General features: G+C 38.9%; 1 protein-coding gene and 1 non-coding gene across 5 annotated transcripts in view; both read right to left on the bottom strand.

Moving 5' to 3' along the window:
* Positions 1-18,060, bottom strand: part of BRD7 (bromodomain containing 7) — a 55,981-nt gene that overhangs the window by 31,064 nt on the left and 6,857 nt on the right. For all 4 annotated transcript variants that reach the window (XM_055297619.2, XM_063612743.1, XM_055297617.2 and 1 more), the window contains exons 3-4: positions 4,524-4,653; positions 4,156-4,213 (exon numbers count right to left, since the gene is read on the bottom strand). In XM_055297619.2, coding sequence (XP_055153594.1) covers positions 4,156-4,213; positions 4,524-4,653 — 188 coding nt within the window. The remainder of the gene's footprint in view (positions 1-4,155; positions 4,214-4,523; positions 4,654-18,060) is intronic.
* LOC129457941 (small nucleolar RNA U13) lies at positions 1,909-2,012 on the bottom strand. The gene has a single exon (XR_008649474.1). It is a non-coding gene; the product is annotated as a small nucleolar RNA U13 (small nucleolar RNA).

The raw sequence follows: 18,060 nt of genomic DNA, 5'->3' as shown, positions 1-18,060 counted from the left end.
AACATATTTTTAACTGAAAACTGAAGAAATGATTTTAAAGTCTATTAACTATTTAATAACAAGGAAGTTTTACATACTAGCTGTACCCTCAGGATGGAAATTTCTTTTAAAATACACAGCCTCATTAATTAACAGCTCCACTTATACAAGAAAAAAGGAAACAAAACAAACAATCTCAGCTAACTGACCAATGTTTTAACCTTTGGGAGATTAGCACTGCATATTTTTAATCAACCAAAGGGGAAAAGACCGAAATAGTAACTATGAACATACATCTACAATCCTCCATATTAATTTCTAATAGGCTTGCATTTCTGGTCCATGTATGTCTATTTTCTCCATCAATGGATATAACTTCTATCATGTATATGTGGGGGATGCTAAAAAAACTGACATTAAAAAGGTCCTCTTAAATACCTCCGCATGTGTGCCAAGACAGGACTGGACCAAAAAAACTCCAAAATCAGAAACTCAAACTTGAAAGCTAGTGCTTTTCATCACAGATTCTCAACACTGGCTGTACAGTAGAATCACACAGGAGCTTTAAAAAAACTCCAATGTGGGGAAGAAGCGGTAGGAAGACTCAGCCCAGACCCACTGTATCAGAAGCTCTTGGGGAAGAAGGGTAGGGTCCAGACAGTGATATTTCCACAGATAAGTATTGGCATGGGGATTTGAGTATTTGGCATTTGTATTTCCAGTATTGTCAGGTTGAGAATGAGTGCTTTATATGATTAAATCATTATGCTGATTTTTTTTTTTTTCCCCTCTGGAAATCTGGCATACCAAAAGTTTTCTTACTCCACAGAATAACAGTAAAAATATGGTTTAAAAAATAACAACTCCTTTAAAAACATATTTACCATGTTGCTAGTCCCAGTGGTAGGCTCTTGACATATTTTACATCGAATCCTCACAAAAACCATCAAAGTGGTGGTATCCTCCACCACCGGAGGATACTGAGGCTCAGTGAGATTGAAATTATCTATCCTGAGTCACTCATTAAATAAAAGAGTTGAAATCTGATTCAGGTCTATGTGAATCTGCCTTTGTTTTTCACAGCAGGATGCCTAAGCAGTGAGACTAAAAAATGACAACCAGCAAAAATACCCAGTCAGGACCTATACATCAAAATGTGTGCGGTCCACAGGAGTTACCATAACGGCAGCATTCACCTCTGGGTGGCCTCCTGAAGCTACCCTTTGGAGGAAATTATCTAACTCCTAGGTCAGTCATTTTAATACACAGCCCCATCTAGTTTTGACCAAAAATGCTATTATCGAACTTGATCAACTAGATTTTTTTTTTTTTTTTAACCAGGCTTAGCTCCTGGTAAGGATGAAGAATCATCCAATCACTAAAACTAATCAAAACAGTGTGGCTCTGGGTTCTAATTCCCAAAATGTTTTGAACAATGCTAATGTCTTTAGACTAAGAAATGCTTTCTGAAGTGTTTTCTTTTCATTAAGACTTTGTTTCTAACTGACATATAATAATTGCACATATTTAGAGGGTACAGTGTGACGTTTTGACACATATATACTAACACACATATATACAAGGATACTTCGGTATCACTGTGTAATAATCAAATCAGGGTAATTAGCATATTTATCACCCCAAACACTTGTTATTTCTTTGGGATAAGAACATTCAAAATCCTTTCTTTTAGCTATGCTGATGTATATAATAAATGGTTGTGGACTGCTGTCACCTTATCGTGCAACAGAACACCAGAGCTTATTCCTCCTATCTAACCGTAATTCTGTACCTGCTGACCAACCTCCACCTTTCCCTTGCCTCTGGTAACCACTGTTCTATTCTCTACTTCTATGAAATCAACTTTTTAAGATCCCACATGAGTGAGATGATGTCATATTTGTGCCCTCACCATATTTTCTGTCTTCACATCAGATGGGCAATGTGCTGATGTTGTAACGAAGTTTGAGGGCGGTATATCTCACAAAGGAACATGAAAAAGCAATCATTTCACTTATGAACTACAAAAGGATCATGCAGTATTTGTTCTTCTGTGTTTGGCTTACTTCATTTAACATGATGTCCTCTAGGTTCATCCATGTTGTTACAAATGATAGTATTTCATTCTTTTTAATGGTGGAATAATACTCCATTGTGTATACATACCACATTTTAAAAAATGCATTCATCCACTGATGGGCACTTAAGACTGATTCCATCTTGGGTACTATGAATAGCACTGCAATTAACACGAGAGTACAGGTATCTCCTGGACATACTGATTTCATTACCTTTGGATATATACCCAGTAGCTGAATTGCTGGATCATATGGTAATTCTATTTTTAATTTTTTGAAGAACCTCCATACTCTTGTCCATAATGGCTATACTAATTTACATTCCCACCAACAGTATATACAATTTCCCTTTCTCACCACATTCTTGCCAGCTTTTTTTTTTTTTTTTTTGTCTTTTGATAACAGGCATTCTAATTGGGGTGAGGTGATTTTGACTTGCACTTCTCTGATTATTAGTGATGGTGAGCATTTTTTCATATACCTATTGGCCATTTGAATGTCTTCTTTTAATTAAGTCATTTCTTTTAAGGTGACATCATTAACCTACATTCTGGCCTTATGTTGCAAGAAAAACTCTAAGGCAGCCATGACACTTTACAGTCACACCTTGTAAATTGCAATGGAATATCCAATACCTATTCACTCCTTTCGGACAAGTAGTGAAGTAATGAATGAGTTATTTAAATATAAAGACTAGAGATGTAATTTTTCTCAAACCAAAAAGAAGAAGAGAGACCAGTAAGTTCTTTTTTTTTAGAAAAGATCTCATTCTCTTGCCCAGGCTGGAGTGCAATGGCGCTATCACAGCTCACTGCAGCCTCAACCTCTTGTGCTCAAGTGATCCTTCCACCTCAGTCTCTGGAGCAGCTGGGACTACAGGTGTGTGCAACCAAACTAGGATAATTTTTATTTTTTTTTGTAGAGATGGGGTCTCACTGTGTTGCCCAGGCTGGTCTTAAACTCCTGGCCTCAACTGATCCTCCCACCTCAGCCTCCCAAAGTGCTAGGATTACAGGTGTGAGCTACTATACTTGGCTAACTACTGATCTTAACTGCAAACCTGAACAGGCATTGAATACAGATTACATTAGAGAAAAATTATTTACAATGTGTTCTGGGTTGACTTAAGCTCAATACAATGAAAGAAAGTCCACTGTAAAAATGTATGATCTACAACCATAAACCCTTTGCAAATAATGGAAATATCTTTGAGCTGAAAATTTAAACTCTGAGTAAAGAGAGATATCAAAATAAATATATTTACTTTATTTATTTATTTTTTGAGACGGAGTCTTGCTCTGTCGCCCAGGCTGGAGTGCAGTGGCGCGATCTCTGCTCACTGCAAGCTCCACCTCCCGGGTTCACGCCATTCTCCTGCCTCAGCCTCCCAAGTAGCTGGGACTACAGGTGCCCACCACCACACCTGGCAAATTTTTATTTTTATTTTTATTTTTTTTTAGTACAGATGGGGTTTCACCATGTTAGCCAGGATGGTCTCAATCTCCTGACCTCGTGATCTGCCCGCCTCGGCCTCCCAAAGTGCTGGGATTACAGGCGTGAGCCACCGTGCCCGGCCCAGAATAAATATTTTAATAAAGACTGAGTTATTCTTTTCCCTTTTAAGAACTCAACAGTGGCTTAAACTAGGCACTGAAATTTTTAGAACCAATTTCTGCATTTAAAAGAAGGCCATAATTCCTATTTATGGTGTTTTATTTTTTCTCCTATACTTAATAATTGCTAAACATTCATGGCATGATAAGCATTCTACAAATACACAGAAGGTATTTCCATCTATTAGCAAAGTGGAAATATCTGTATTGTTTATTTCTGGCTTAAAGTTTTAACATCAGAAATTACTTTAGAGACAGAAATTTGTCATTAAAAGTATTATGTAACACCCTTCAAGTTGCCAGGGAAACAAACCAAATAAAGAATATCTAAAAGTTAGCCTCTTGGAGTACTTCTGCTGCCAGGCAAAATATTTATCATTCACTTTAAAATCAAGTATGTTTGGAGTTAGGCACAAATGTGGTTTGGATCCTACACATTTACCATTTTAATTTCTATGTTATAAAAATATTGGAAAAACATTTACCTCTGCAATTGTCTCATCAGTTGATTCAAAGCTTCTTGAAGGGGTGTCTGTTCTACTTCTAAAGCAAAGAGGAAGGGAAAAGGGTGTTTTAAAAAGGAGTATTCTAGAGAGTATTATTTACCAGATCATTTTCTACAACCATTATTAAATATCTCATACAGAAATTCCATTTATCTTAAAAACATATTGAGGTTTGAGAGTATCAATCCAAAATTAAAGCTAATTTAAAGCTCTTATGCAGTTTGAAAGAAAAAACCTAAAAATTCAATTACACACCTCCAACTTAGAAGCTAAAACCCCACCATTTTCCTGAGCTATAATAATTTCAGCCTCCTCATTCAGGATAGTTAATTCAGAGTTATTCCAACCTTCTTGTTTGGCTAAAGAGCTTGTGAGAGGCTTCTCAGGGGGCAAGTCTAATCTCACAGGGGCGTGACACTGGAGGTCTTTTTCTGCCTCATTCTCCACCCGGTCTCGATCTCGCTTCTTTTTATCCTCCTAAACGGAACAAAGGGAGATAATTTAGAAATATTTCAGAACCAATATCTTTAAATACATAAATAATTTTAAGGGGTAAAAAGACATCATTGCAAAGAAAATATTCTTAATAACGAGCTCAATGTACTTTACTGCCATCTACTGGAAAAGGAGAGAAGAATATGTTCACAAAGGAAAAAAAAAAAAAAGGGCGTCTCTATGCCAGAAATAGCCAGTTAGAAAAACAATACTAACCAAAAAAGTAACACAGTGTATATAGAAATAAATCTAATAAAAGATACCCAAAACCTTTTGGGAAAAACTGTGAAACGTTACTGAAGGTCACAGAAGGCCTGAATAAAGGAGACATACTATGTTCATGAATTCAAAGAGTCAATTCTCTAAGTTATCAATACATTCGATGTAACGCCAATTGAAATTTAAAAACAAAAATTTCCATGGAATTCAACAAGCCAATTGCATTAATTTACCTCGAAGAGTGAACGATTAAGAACACAATAGTTTTGAAAAAGGTCAGAAGAAAAAAAAAAAAGGGTGGAGCCAAGATGGCGGAATAGGAACAGCTCCGGTCTCCAGCTCCCAACCCCAGCGACACAGAAGACGGGTGATTCTGCATTTCTGCTTGAGGTACCGGTTTCATCTCACTAGGGAGTGCCTAACAGTGGGTGCAGGACAGTCGGTGAAGCGCACTGTGCGCGAGCCGAAGCAGGGCGAGGCATTGCCTCACTCGGGAAGCGCAAGGGGTCAGGGAGTTCCCTTTCCTAGTCAAAGAAAGGGGAAACAGACGGCACCTGGAATATCGGGTCAGTCCCATCCTAATACTACGCTTTTCCAACGGGCCTGGAAAACAGCACACTAGGAGATTGTGTCCCGCACCTGGCTCGGAGGGTCCTAAGCCCACGGAGTCTCGCTGACTGCTAGCACAGCAGTCTGAGATCACGCTGCAAGGCGGCAACGAGGCTGGGGGAGGGGCGCCCGCCATTGCCCAGGCTTGCTTAGGTAAACAAAGCAGCCAGGAAGCTCGAACTGGGTGGAGCCCACCACAGCTCAAGGAGGCCTGCCTGCCTCTGTAGGCTCTACCTCTGGGGGCAGGACACAGACAAACAAAAACCCAGCAAGAACCTCCACAGACTTAAATGTCCCTGTCTGACTGACAGCTTTGAAGAGAGTAGTGGTTCTCCCAGCACGCAGCTGGAGATCTGAGAATGGACAGACTGCCTCCTAAAGTGGGTCCCTCACCCCTGAGCAGCCTAACTGGGAGGCACCTCCCCAGTAGGGACAGACTGACACCTCATTCAACCAGGTACTCCTCTGAGACAAAACTTTCAGAGGAACTATCAGACAGCTGAATTTGTGGTCTCACGAAAATCCGCTGTTCTGCAGCCACCGCTGCTGACACCCAGCCAAACAGGGTCTGGAGTGGACCTCTAGTAAACTCCAACAGACCTGCAGCTGAGGGTCCTGTCTGGTAGAAGGAAAACTAACAAACAGAAAGGACATCCACACCAAAAATCCATCTGTACATCACCATCATCAAAGACAAAAAGTAGATAAAACCACAAAGATGGGGAAAAAACAGACCAAAAAAACTGGAAACTCTAAAAAACAGAGCACCTCTCCTCCTCCAAAGGAACGCAGTTCCTCACCAGCAACGGAACAAAGCTGGATGGAGGATGACTTTGATGAGTTGAGAGAAGAAGGCTTCAGACGATCAAACTACTCTGAGCTACGAGAGGAAATTCAAAACAATAGCAAAGAAGTTAAAAACTTTGAAAAAAAATTAGAAGAACGGATAACTAGAATAACCAATGGAGAGAAGGGCTTCAAGGAGCTGATGGAGCTGAAAGCCAAGTTTCGAGAACTACGCGAAGATTGCAGAAGCCTCAGTAGCAGATGCGATCAACTGGAAGAAAGGGTATCGCTGATGGAAGATGAAATGAATGAAATGAAGAGAGAAGGAAAGTTTAGAGAAAAAAGAATAAAAAGAAATGAACAAAGCCTCCAAGAAATTTGGGACTATGTGAAAAGACCAAACCTACGTCTGATTGGTGTACCTGAAAATGATGGGGAGAATGGAACCAAGTTGGAAAACACTCTGCAAGATATTATCCAGGAGAACTTCCCCAATCTAGCAAGGCAGGCCAGCATTCAGATTCAGGAAATACAGAGAACGCCACAAAGATACTCCTCGAGAAGGGCAACTCCAAGACACATAATGGTCAGATTCACCAAAGTTGAAATGAAGGAAAAAATGTTAAGGGCAGCCAGAGAGAAAGGTCGGGTTACCCACAAAGGGAAGCCCATCAGACTAACAGCTGATCTCTCAGCAGAAACTCTACAAGCCAGAAGAGAGTGGGGGCCGATATTCAACATTCTTAAAGAAAAGAATTTTCAACCCAGAATTTCCTATCCCGCCAAACTAAGCTTCATAAGTGAAGGAGAAATAAAATACTTTACAGACAAGCAAACGCTGAGTGATTTTGTCACCACCAGGCCTGCCCTAAAAGAGCTCCTGAAGGAAGCACTAAACATGGAAAGGAACAACCGGTACCAGCCACTGCAAAAACATGCCAAACTGTAAAGACCATCAAGGCTAGGAAGAAACTATAGCATCTAATGAGCAAAATAACCAACTAACATCATAATGACAGGATCAGATTCACACATAACAATATTAACGTTAAATGTAAATGGGCTAAATGCTCCAATCAAAAGACACAGACTGGCAAACTGGATAAGGAGTCAGGACCCATCAGTGTGCTGTATTCAGGAAACCCATCTCACGTGCAGAGACACACAGACTCAAAATAAAGGGATGGAGGAAGATCTATCAAGCAACTGGAAAACAAAAAAAGGCAGGGGTTGCAATCCTAGTCTCTGATAAAATAGACTTTAAACCAACAAAGATCAAAAGAGACAAAGAAGGCCATTACATAATGGTAAAGGGATCAATTCAACAAGAAGAGCTAACTATCCTAAATATATATGCACCCAACACAGGAGCACCCAGATTCATAAAGCAAGTCCTCAGTGACCTACAAAGGGACTTAAACTCCCATACAATAATAATGGGAGATTTTAACACCCCACTGTCAGCATTAGACAGATCAACGAGACAGAAAGTTAACAAGGATATCCAGGAATTGAACTCAGCTCTACATAAAGTGGACCTAATAGACATCTACAGAACTCTCCACCCCAAGTCAACAGAATATACATTTTTTTCAGCACCACACCACACCTATTCCAAAATTGACCACACAGTTGGAAGTAAAGCTCTCCTCAGCAAATGTAAAAGAACAGAAATTATAACAAACTGTCTCTCAGACCACAGTGCAATCAAACTAGAACTCAGGATTAAGAAACTCACTCAAAACCGCTCAACTACATGGAAACTGAACAACCTGCTCCTGAATGACTATTGGGTTCATAATGAAATGAAGGCAGAAATAAAGATGTTCTTTGAAACCAATGAGAACAAAGACACAACATACCAGAATCTCTGGGACGCGTTCAAAGCAGTGTGTAGAGGGAAATTTATAGCACTAAATGCCCACAAGAGAAAGCAGGAAAGATCCAAAATTGACACCCTAACATCACAATTAAAAGAACTAGAAAAGCAAGAGCAAACACATTCAGAAGCTAGCAGAAGGCTAGAAATAACTAAAATCAGAGCAGAACTGAAGGAAATAGAGACACAAAAAACCCTTCAAAAAATTAATGAATCCAGGAGCTGGTTTTTTGAAAAGATCAACAAAATTGATGGACCGCTAGCAAGACTAATAAAGAAGAAAAGAGAGAAGAATCAAATAGATGCAAAAAAAAACGAAAAAGGGGATATCACCACCGATCCCACAGAAATACAGTCTACCATCAGAGAATACTACAAACACCTCTATGCAAATAAACTAGAAAATCTAGAAGAAATGGATAAATTCCTCGACAAATACACCCTCCCAAGACTAAACCAGGAAGAAGTTGAATCTCTGAATAGACCCATAACAGGTTCTGAAATTGTGGCAATAATCAATAGCTTACCAACCAAAAAGAGTCCAGGACCTGATGGATTCACAGCTGAATTCTACCAGAGGTACAAGGAGGAACTGGTACCATTCCTTCTGAAACTATTCCAATCGATAGAAAAAGAGGGAATCCTCCCTAACACATTTTACGAAGCCAGCATCGTCCTGATACCAAAACCTGGCAGAGACATAACCAAAAAAGAGAATTTCAGACCAATATCCTTGATGAACATTGATGCAAAAATCCTCAATAAAATACTGGCAAACCGAATCCAGCAGCACATCAAAAAGCTTATCCACCATGATCAAGTGGGCTTCATCCCTGGGATGCAAGGCTGGTTCAACATACGCAAATCAATAAATGTAATCCAGCATATAAACAGAACCAAAGACAAAAACCACATGATTATCTCAATAGATGCAGAAAAGGCCTTTGACAAAATTCAACAACCCTTCATGCTAAAAACTCTCAATAAATTAGGTATTGATGGGACGTATCTCAAAATAATAAGAGCTATCTACGACAAACCCACAACCAATATCATACTGAATGGGCAAAAACTGGAAGCATTCCCTCTGAAAACTGGCACAAGGCAGGGATGCCCTCTCTCACCTCTCCTATTCAACATAGTGCTGGAAGTTCTGGCCAGAGCAATCAGGCAGGAGAAGGAAATAAAGGGTATTCAATTAGGAAAAGAGGAAGTCAAATTGTCCCTGTTTGCAGATGATATGATTGTATATCTAGAAAACCCCACTGTCTCAGCCCAAAATCTCCTTAAGCTGATTAGCAACTTCAGCAAAGTCTCAGGATACAAAATTAATGTACAAAAATCACAAGCATTCTTGTACACCAATAACAGACAAACAGAGAGCCAAATCATGAGTGAACTCCCATTCACAATTGCTTCAAAGAGAATAAAATACCTAGGAATCCAACTTACAAGGGATGTGAAGGACCTCTTCAAGGAGAACTACAAACCACTGCTCAATGAAATAAAAGAGGATACAAACAAATGGAAGAACATTCCATGCTCATGGGTTGGAAGAATCAATATCGTGAAAATGGCCATACTGCCCAAGGTAATTTATAGATTCAATGCCATCCCCATCAAGCTACCAGTGACTTTCTTCACAGAATTGGAAAAAACTACTTTAAAGTTCATATGGAACCAAAAAAGAGCCCGCATCGCCAAGTCAATCCTAAGCCAAAAGAACAAAGCTGGAGGCATCACGCTACCTGACTTTAAACTATACTACAAGGCTACAGTAGCCAAAACAGCATGGTACTGGTACCACAACAGAGACATAGATCAATGGAACAGAACAGAGCCCTCAGAAATGATGCCGCATAGCTACAACTATCTGATCTTTGACAAACCTGACAAAAACAAGAAATGGGGAAAGGATTCCCTATTTAATAAATGGTGCTGGGAAAACTGGCTAGCCATATGTAGAAAGCTGAAACTGGATCCCTTCCTTACACCTTATACAAAAATTAATTCAAGATGGATTAAAGACTTATATGTTAGACATAAAACCATTAAAATCCTACAAGAAAACCTAGGCAATACCATTCAGGACATAGGTGTGGGCAAGGACTTCATGTCTAAAACACCAAAAGCAATGGCAACAAAAGCCAAAATCGACAAATGGGATCTCATTAAACTAAAGAGCTTCTGCACAGCAAAAGAAACTATCATCAGAGTGAACAGACAACCTACAGAATGGGAGAAAATTTTTGCAACCTACTCATCTGACAAAGGGCTAATATCCAGAATCTACAATGAACTCAAACAAATTTACAAGAAAAAAACAAACAACCCCATCAAAAAGTGGGCAGAGGACATGAACAGACACTTCTCAAAAGAAGACATTTATGCAGCCAAAAAACACATGAAGAAATGCTCATCATCACTGGCCATCAGAGAAATGCAAATCAAAACCACAGTGAGATACCATCTCACACCAGTTAGAATGGCCATCATTAAAAAATCTGGAAACAACAGGTGCTGGAGAGGATGTGGAGAAATAGGAACACTTTTACACTGTTGGTGGGACTGTAAACTAGTTCAACCATTGTGGAAGTCAGTGTGGCGATTCCTCAGGGATCTCGAACTAGAAATACCATTTGACCCAGCCATCCCATTACTGGGTATATACCCAAAGGACTATAAATCATGCTGCTATAAAGACACGTGCACACGTATGTTTATTGCGGCACTATTCACAATAGCAAAGAGTTGGAACCAACCCAAATGTCCAACAACGACAGACTGGATTAAGAAAATGTGGCACATATACACCATGGAATACTATGCAGCCATAAAAAATGATGAGTTCGTGTCCTTTGTAGGGACATGGATGAAACTGGAAAACATCATTCTCAGTAAACTATCGCAAGGACAAAAAACCAAACACCGCATGTTCTCACTCATAGGTGGGAATTGAACAATGAGAACTCATGGACACAGGAAGGGGAACATCACACTCCGGGGACTGTTGTGGGGTGGGGGGAGGGGGGAGGGACAGCATTAGGAGATACACCTAATGCTAAATGACGAGTTAATGGGTGCAGGAAATCAACATGGCACATGGATACATATGTAACAAATCTGCACATTGTGCACATGTACCCTAAAACCCTAAAGTATAATAAAAAAAAAAAAAAAAAAAGAAAAAGGTCAGAATAAGATGATACGTCTTACCAGATATTAAGTTATTTGTATAACGTGATAATAAGACAATGTGGGTCTGACACACAGACAAATAAACCAACAGAAGAGATCAGAGCCCAGAAACAGACCCATGTACATAGAATAATCTTAGTATATCACAGAGGTGACATTGTAAGTCATTGACAAAAGGGTGGTACTGAGACAACTGTTACCTGAAAAGAGAAAATAGAATTTGAGCTCTACTTCGTGCCATACACAAAAGCCAATTCCAGATAAAGACTTAAACGTACAAAACAAAGCTTCAGAACTTCAGATAAAAGTAAAGCATCTTTAGGACCCAAGAGTAGAAAAAGACTTTCTTAAATAAGATATAAAAAGAATAAACTTTAAAGGAAAAACTTGATAAATTTGATATTAAGTTGATAAATTTTGGTACCTCAACAAAATCCATGAACCAAGTTAAAAATCTAACGATAGACTGAGATAAATTCTACTTGAAACACAACTTATAAAACATTAAGAAAGATTCCATAAAGAGTATCTATAAATCTATGCAAAAAGGCAAAAAATCCAAAAAGGAAATAGATAAGCGATATTACACATAACTCACAGAATAAGAAACGTGAAATGTTGAGAACATGAGAACTAGCTCAATCTCCCTAGAACTTGGGTAATTACAGATTTAAAAACTAGAAGGCATTTCACCTTTCTTTGGCAACATTTAAAATGTCTGAAATGTCAAGTTTTGATAAAAATGTAGAGAAATGGGATTTTCATACCTTGCAATTGGGTGAATAGGAACAATCCTTAGCAGAGCAATTAGCAATATCTAGCAAAGCTAGCAAAGCCTTTATCCTACTTCTCAACTGCTACTCTCTGTGCATATACCAGAGAAATTTCCTGTCGTACGGTCTACATGGAGACTTGTACGAGATTACTGCAGCATTGTTTAAAATAGTAAAAAGTAGGAATAACCCAATGCCTATTAAAAGGAAAATGGATTAATAAGTTATGTCATATTTACATAACAGGTAAAATAAATGAGCTAAAATTATATTGTATCAACATGGATTAACATTCAGAAACAATGGAGAAAAAGTTGCAGAACAATTATCTGTTACAAGCTAAGTATGAAAATGTGTAAGCATACATTGTTTACAGATGTATGCAGAACTTGTAATTATAAAAACATGCATGTGATATACACCAAATTCAGTACAGTGGTTCTATTAGGAGCAAAGACAGAAATGGGACTCTGAAAGGGTATAAGGGATCTCTGTCTGCCCTCTTCTTTCCTTAGGGGAAAAAAAAAAATATATATATATATGTGTATATACATATATATACACACACTATGGCTAAAGTTGAGATCTGCTAAAGCTGGATGGTTGGTATCAAGATTGTAGTTTTATTATTCTCTGTACTCCGCATTTTTAAAATTTAAATTTTGAAGTAAAATTGTCCAACAATGCCCATTTTATGCTCATCAAAATCAAGATTCCCAACAGGATCTTATGGACTCAAAAAGCTATTTTCTTGGCCTATGCTCTATTTTTTATTTCTAGTATCTAGAGCAGTGGTTCTCAAAGCATGGTCGCCAGACTGGCAGCCAACAGGATTATTTAGGATTTTGCAAGAAACAAAAATTCTGAGGTCCCCTTGTGGTTCGCAAGCTTTAGTGTGCATTAGAATCACCTGAAGGTCTCATTAAAAACACAGATGGCTGGGCCTTGTCCCTAGAATTAATGATCTGCAGGTATGGGGTAGAGACTGAGAATTTGTACTTTCTAACAAGTTTCCAGGCCATGTGGGTGTTGCTGGTACAGGGACCACACTTTGAGAATCACTGATCTAGAGCTTTGCACTCTATTTTCAGAATCCAAAGCACCTAATACAGAATACATGGTTGTTTTAAAAGCTCCAGACAGCAGTTATAAACTGAACTCATACTTGATCCCAGCTACCAGTTAGTTGATTAATGTATTTTTACCACCTCACAACATATTCTGTTGCAGTAATTCTTAACTTTGGAAAATTTTAAATCCTTCGTCCAGAAATACTGGTATGGATCTTGGTAGGCTGGCAAGTTTAGAAGATCCGTTCTATGGAATAACAGCCACAGAGACACAGATTCCTTCCTATTAAATGTGAGCTGTGAAGAAAGGACAGCTTGAGAGGCAGTATGCATTCCCCCAGGTAGAAAAAACTCATCCAGTGCCAGTGCCAAGAGTCTAGAACTGGGGCCAGCAAACTTTTTGGTAAACGACCAAACTGGGCCAAATGCAGTGGCTCATGTCTGTAATCCCAGAGCTTTGGGAGGCTGAGGCAGGTGTACCACTTGAGGCCAGGAGTTTGAGACCAGCCTGGCCAACATAGCAAAACTCCATCTCTACTAAAAATACAAAAATCAGCTGCAGGTGGTGGTGCATGCCTGTAATCCCAGCTACTTGGGAGGCTGAGGCAGGAGAATCGCTTGAACCCGTACGTCGAGGTTGCAGTGAGCCGAGAACGCATCACTGCACTCCAGCCTGGGCGACGGAACAAGACTCTGTCTCAAAAACAAAACAAATCAAAACAAGACAAAAATCAAAAATGGCCAACTGTAAATATTTAGGCTTTGTGGCCCATAAGGTCTGTCACAACTACTAAACTCTGCTTTTGTATTATAGTATGTTGTAGTATGAAAACCACCACAGATAAAATGTAAATGAATTAATTTGGTTGTGTTTCAATAAAAATTTATTTACAAAAACTGTTGGTCAGCTTGCTAACCTATGCTCTAGGAGTCCAGCTTCATCCTTAAAACACTCTGCTGGCTGGACGCGGTGGCTCACCCGTCATCCCAGAACTTTGGGAGGCCGAGGCGGATGGATCACTTGAGCTCAGGAGTTCGAGGCCAGCCTAGGCAACATAGCGAAATCCCGTCTCTACAAAAAATACAAAAATTAGCCAGGAGTTTTGGTGTGCACCTGTAGTCCCAGCTACTTGGGAGGCTGAGGTAGGAGGATGGCTTGAGCCCAAGGAGGTGGAGGTTGCGGTAAGTTGAGATCGCACCAGTGCACTCTAGCCTGGGCAACAGAGCCAGATCCTGTCTCAAAAGAAAAAAAAAAGAACAAAAAGAATAAAGTAAAAAACCACTCTGTGACCTTAGGTAATTCATTTACTCTCATCAGACCTCTTTACCAAATGCAAGATGGAGATTTAACTGTTATTATTTATCTTACAGAGTTGATGAGATGGTCAATCATGAACTAGCCAAGTGGAAAAAGTACCAAAGGAGGGTATAATGTTTCTGAACTACCCCTACCTAGTATCTTTACCTAGTTATCCTGGTCTACTATAACCACTTTATCATTCAGTAAAGCAAAAAAGTCTTTGGGGCTAGGGAGTCCAAAAGAAAAGAAGAATATAAAAACATATGCTTGGAAACTACCCTAAACTGAATAGAGATATTGTAGCATGTTATTTCCAGACTGAGAATCAGATCTAGCTTCCAGTTCACTAGCATATGACTTTTAACAAGTTACCCCACTGTTTTAGTCTCAGTTTCCCATCTGTACAACACAAGGCTTTGATCTCTACAGGTCTCTCTCCACCTAAAATTCTGATTCCAACCTTCACATTTTCTTTTTCATAATTCAGAGTATGCTGTAGAATCCTGTTGTGAATGTCACTTATTAAAGGAATATAGTTACATAAAACCATAAGTTAACACAGTTCTGGTTAATAGTAAATTCTGTTAATTACACAGAAAAAAACTAAGCAAAAATATTAGTGCCATTTAACTTTAGGTACTTAAGGAAGAAGAGTTTATAGTTAGTTTATAAAGTGGGTTTAAATTCTGGCCTCATCACTAGTAGGTGGCAAAGCTATGATACGGATAAACTACGTAATTAGCTATGGCGTCAGGGATAAACTATATAATTTTTTGGAGTCTCATTTTCTAATCTTTAAAATAGACACAATACATACCTCACAGGACTATTTTAAGGATTAAATGTGATAGTTTATGTGAAGTTTTAGCACATTACTTAGCACATGATGGACACTCATTGATTCAATAAATAAAAGAGGCTTTACTGTGTGGCTATATAGTGAAAGAGAAAACATATACATCCCTACTCTTAAGGATCTCAGAGTGGAACAGCAGAGATGTTCATTAAATAACTCATTCAAAAAAACAAACAGGTTTATAACAGCAGGGATGTGCATTAAATAACTCATTTAAAAAAATAAACATGTTTACAACTAACTGATCACAAGCAGCTACAGATTTCTTTGTTCCTTCCCCATTCCCAATGCTTCACTTGACTAGTCTTAAAAACAACAACAAAACAGATTTCAAGGACAGAATAACTTTTGGGTGAAAATAATTTAGACTGGAAAAGTGTGGGAAGGTTTCCATGAGGAAGTAACATCTGAGCTGAGATCTGAAGGAGAAAGAATCTAGCCAGGTTGGGGGTGGAGGTGGGTGTGTGCGAACAGCATTCCAGGCAGAGGAAATATCTTGTGGACATGAAGATCTGAGGCAGGAGAAAAGAAGAGGGCTATTTCCATTAACTACAAACACATTTACTTTCTTCTGACTAGATTCTAATTTGCCCACAACTTGATGGCAAGTTATTTTATTAATCTGTGAGTAATGCTTTTAAAGCAAATCTTTGCTCAGATTATTAGGATTTAACACTTACTGAACCACATTATTCACTCGACAAATGACATTTGCCTGTTCTACTGAGCTCCCTCTGGACAGGGGTCCTTGTCTTACTCAGCTCCATACCTGCAAGCTCAGCAATGCCTAACACAATACTTGCTAAGTATTTGCAGAAGTAGTAAATCATAGGAGACAGCATGAAATAGGAACACAAAAGCATGCAAATTAACAGCTGAAGTCCTTAGCAATAAGTACTGTCCTTCAGGTTGGTTACTTTTGGAGGATATATACACATACATATATTCAAGTGATGCTCCAATATGCAAAAGAATGTAGAGTTCCCTTTTAACAGCTGATTTTAGAATCCAATGAAAAATGTTTCATTACCTTGCAGCTGCACATCATTTTGGCCCTAGGCTGAAAACAGCATTTGCTACACAGGTTAGCCATTACCTCTACGATGCTTTCCCCTGGCTGCCCACGGCAGAATGACGCATTACCTTTCCCTGGACTCCTGGAACAAGTTAGTCAAACCTCCCTTAGGATTTACCAGGCCGTGAGGTTTATTTATACTTTCATGTCTGATTCCTGAGTCCAACTTTGAGCTCCTGTAGGATTTTACTTATTTATTTACCTACCTTAATCACTGGAGCCTCGTACAGTCTGGCCAGATAATAGGTGTCAGGTAAATATTTGTTGAATAAAGAAACAGATAAACAGCCTTCTATCATAGGAGCAATGCTACTCATAGGCCCCTTTTCCGAGTTCTTCCTTCCTTGGAAAGGTCTCTTGGGGTTGAGACGACTACCTCAGGAGGGATGCACACGGACCAATGCTGAGAAAGGGGGAGGGTTTTCTGCCAAGCCAGATAAGCCACAGCAGCCCAGAGATCTCAGGTGTGACAGATGGCACAAGTCAATGAACTGTGTTTTGCTAGAATTCTCACTTTGCTTAATATGATTAGTCACTGCTCCTCTCTAGTTAAAAGCTACCTCATACTCTGTGGCTCAGTTAAATCAGCAATACGAGATACTAACAGCACCTACCTCACAGAATTATTTCTAAGGATCAAAATAGTAAATATACACAAAGAATTTAGAATAGTGTCTGGCAGACAGTAAACACTCGAATGTTAGTTATGAGTCTGCCTCCACTGTTGGACTTAGTATAGATAGTGCTTTAATAAAATAGGTATTTACTGGAATTTACTGTAATTTTCATTAAAGTTTTACTTAAATTTAGCTTTATATGTAATAACATCCTATATGTTAATGCTTTTGAGTAAAAAAAATTTTTTAATGACTACTATCTTTCTCATTTTATTCTGATAACATCCCTAAGCAATGTGACTGGCCTAACTTCTTTCAGCAACTAAACCAGAAGTTGACCTACAAAGCTGTTAGACATCATTTGGGTTAGGACTATGTTCTTCAGAACAGCAAGTGAGTTTCAATAAAGGAACTGAGACCACTCGTCTGAGCTATTTCAATAAAAAGCTTTCTATGCAGGTCTCCTTACAGTTTCCACTTTCTCCATTCAATATTTGTTAGATACTGTTACCAGATTTATGTTACTAAGACTCAGCTTTTATCATTCTTCCACTCAAAGTTTTTGACTTCTCACTGACTACATACTGAAGCTCAAACTCCTTACTCTGCCATCTCAGCTGCCTTTCAGATCTTACCCTATCCTCCCCTCCATGCATTCTGTGTTTAAAAAGAGACCTACTTTATGTCCCCTATACACATCTCCTTCTTGCCCATTTTCGAGCTAATCCTCTAACAACAGCTCCATAATCCTCTGGTGTGTGGGCTTCCTGACCTCCACGTCTCTACGCAGTGGCCTATCATTCTATTCAGGGATCATCATCTCAAGTCAGCACATAAATAAAAATTGGGTTGTCAGATCGCCTTGGAAAATACCTGAAGTAGCCCATTAAGTACAATACTCATGACTTACAATCTTAGAATACTTCTACTGAACTACCATAAAAAGAGCCATTTCTCTCAGCGCATATAGTTGACCCCACGTTAACTGAACATAGTGTTACATCAAT

This window comes from Symphalangus syndactylus, chromosome 11, assembly GCF_028878055.3.
Source record: "Symphalangus syndactylus isolate Jambi chromosome 11, NHGRI_mSymSyn1-v2.1_pri, whole genome shotgun sequence".
Lineage (NCBI taxonomy): Eukaryota > Metazoa > Chordata > Mammalia > Primates > Hylobatidae > Symphalangus > Symphalangus syndactylus.
The sequence above is the reverse complement of the archived record's forward strand: the minus strand, read 5'-3'. Positions and strand labels throughout refer to the sequence as shown.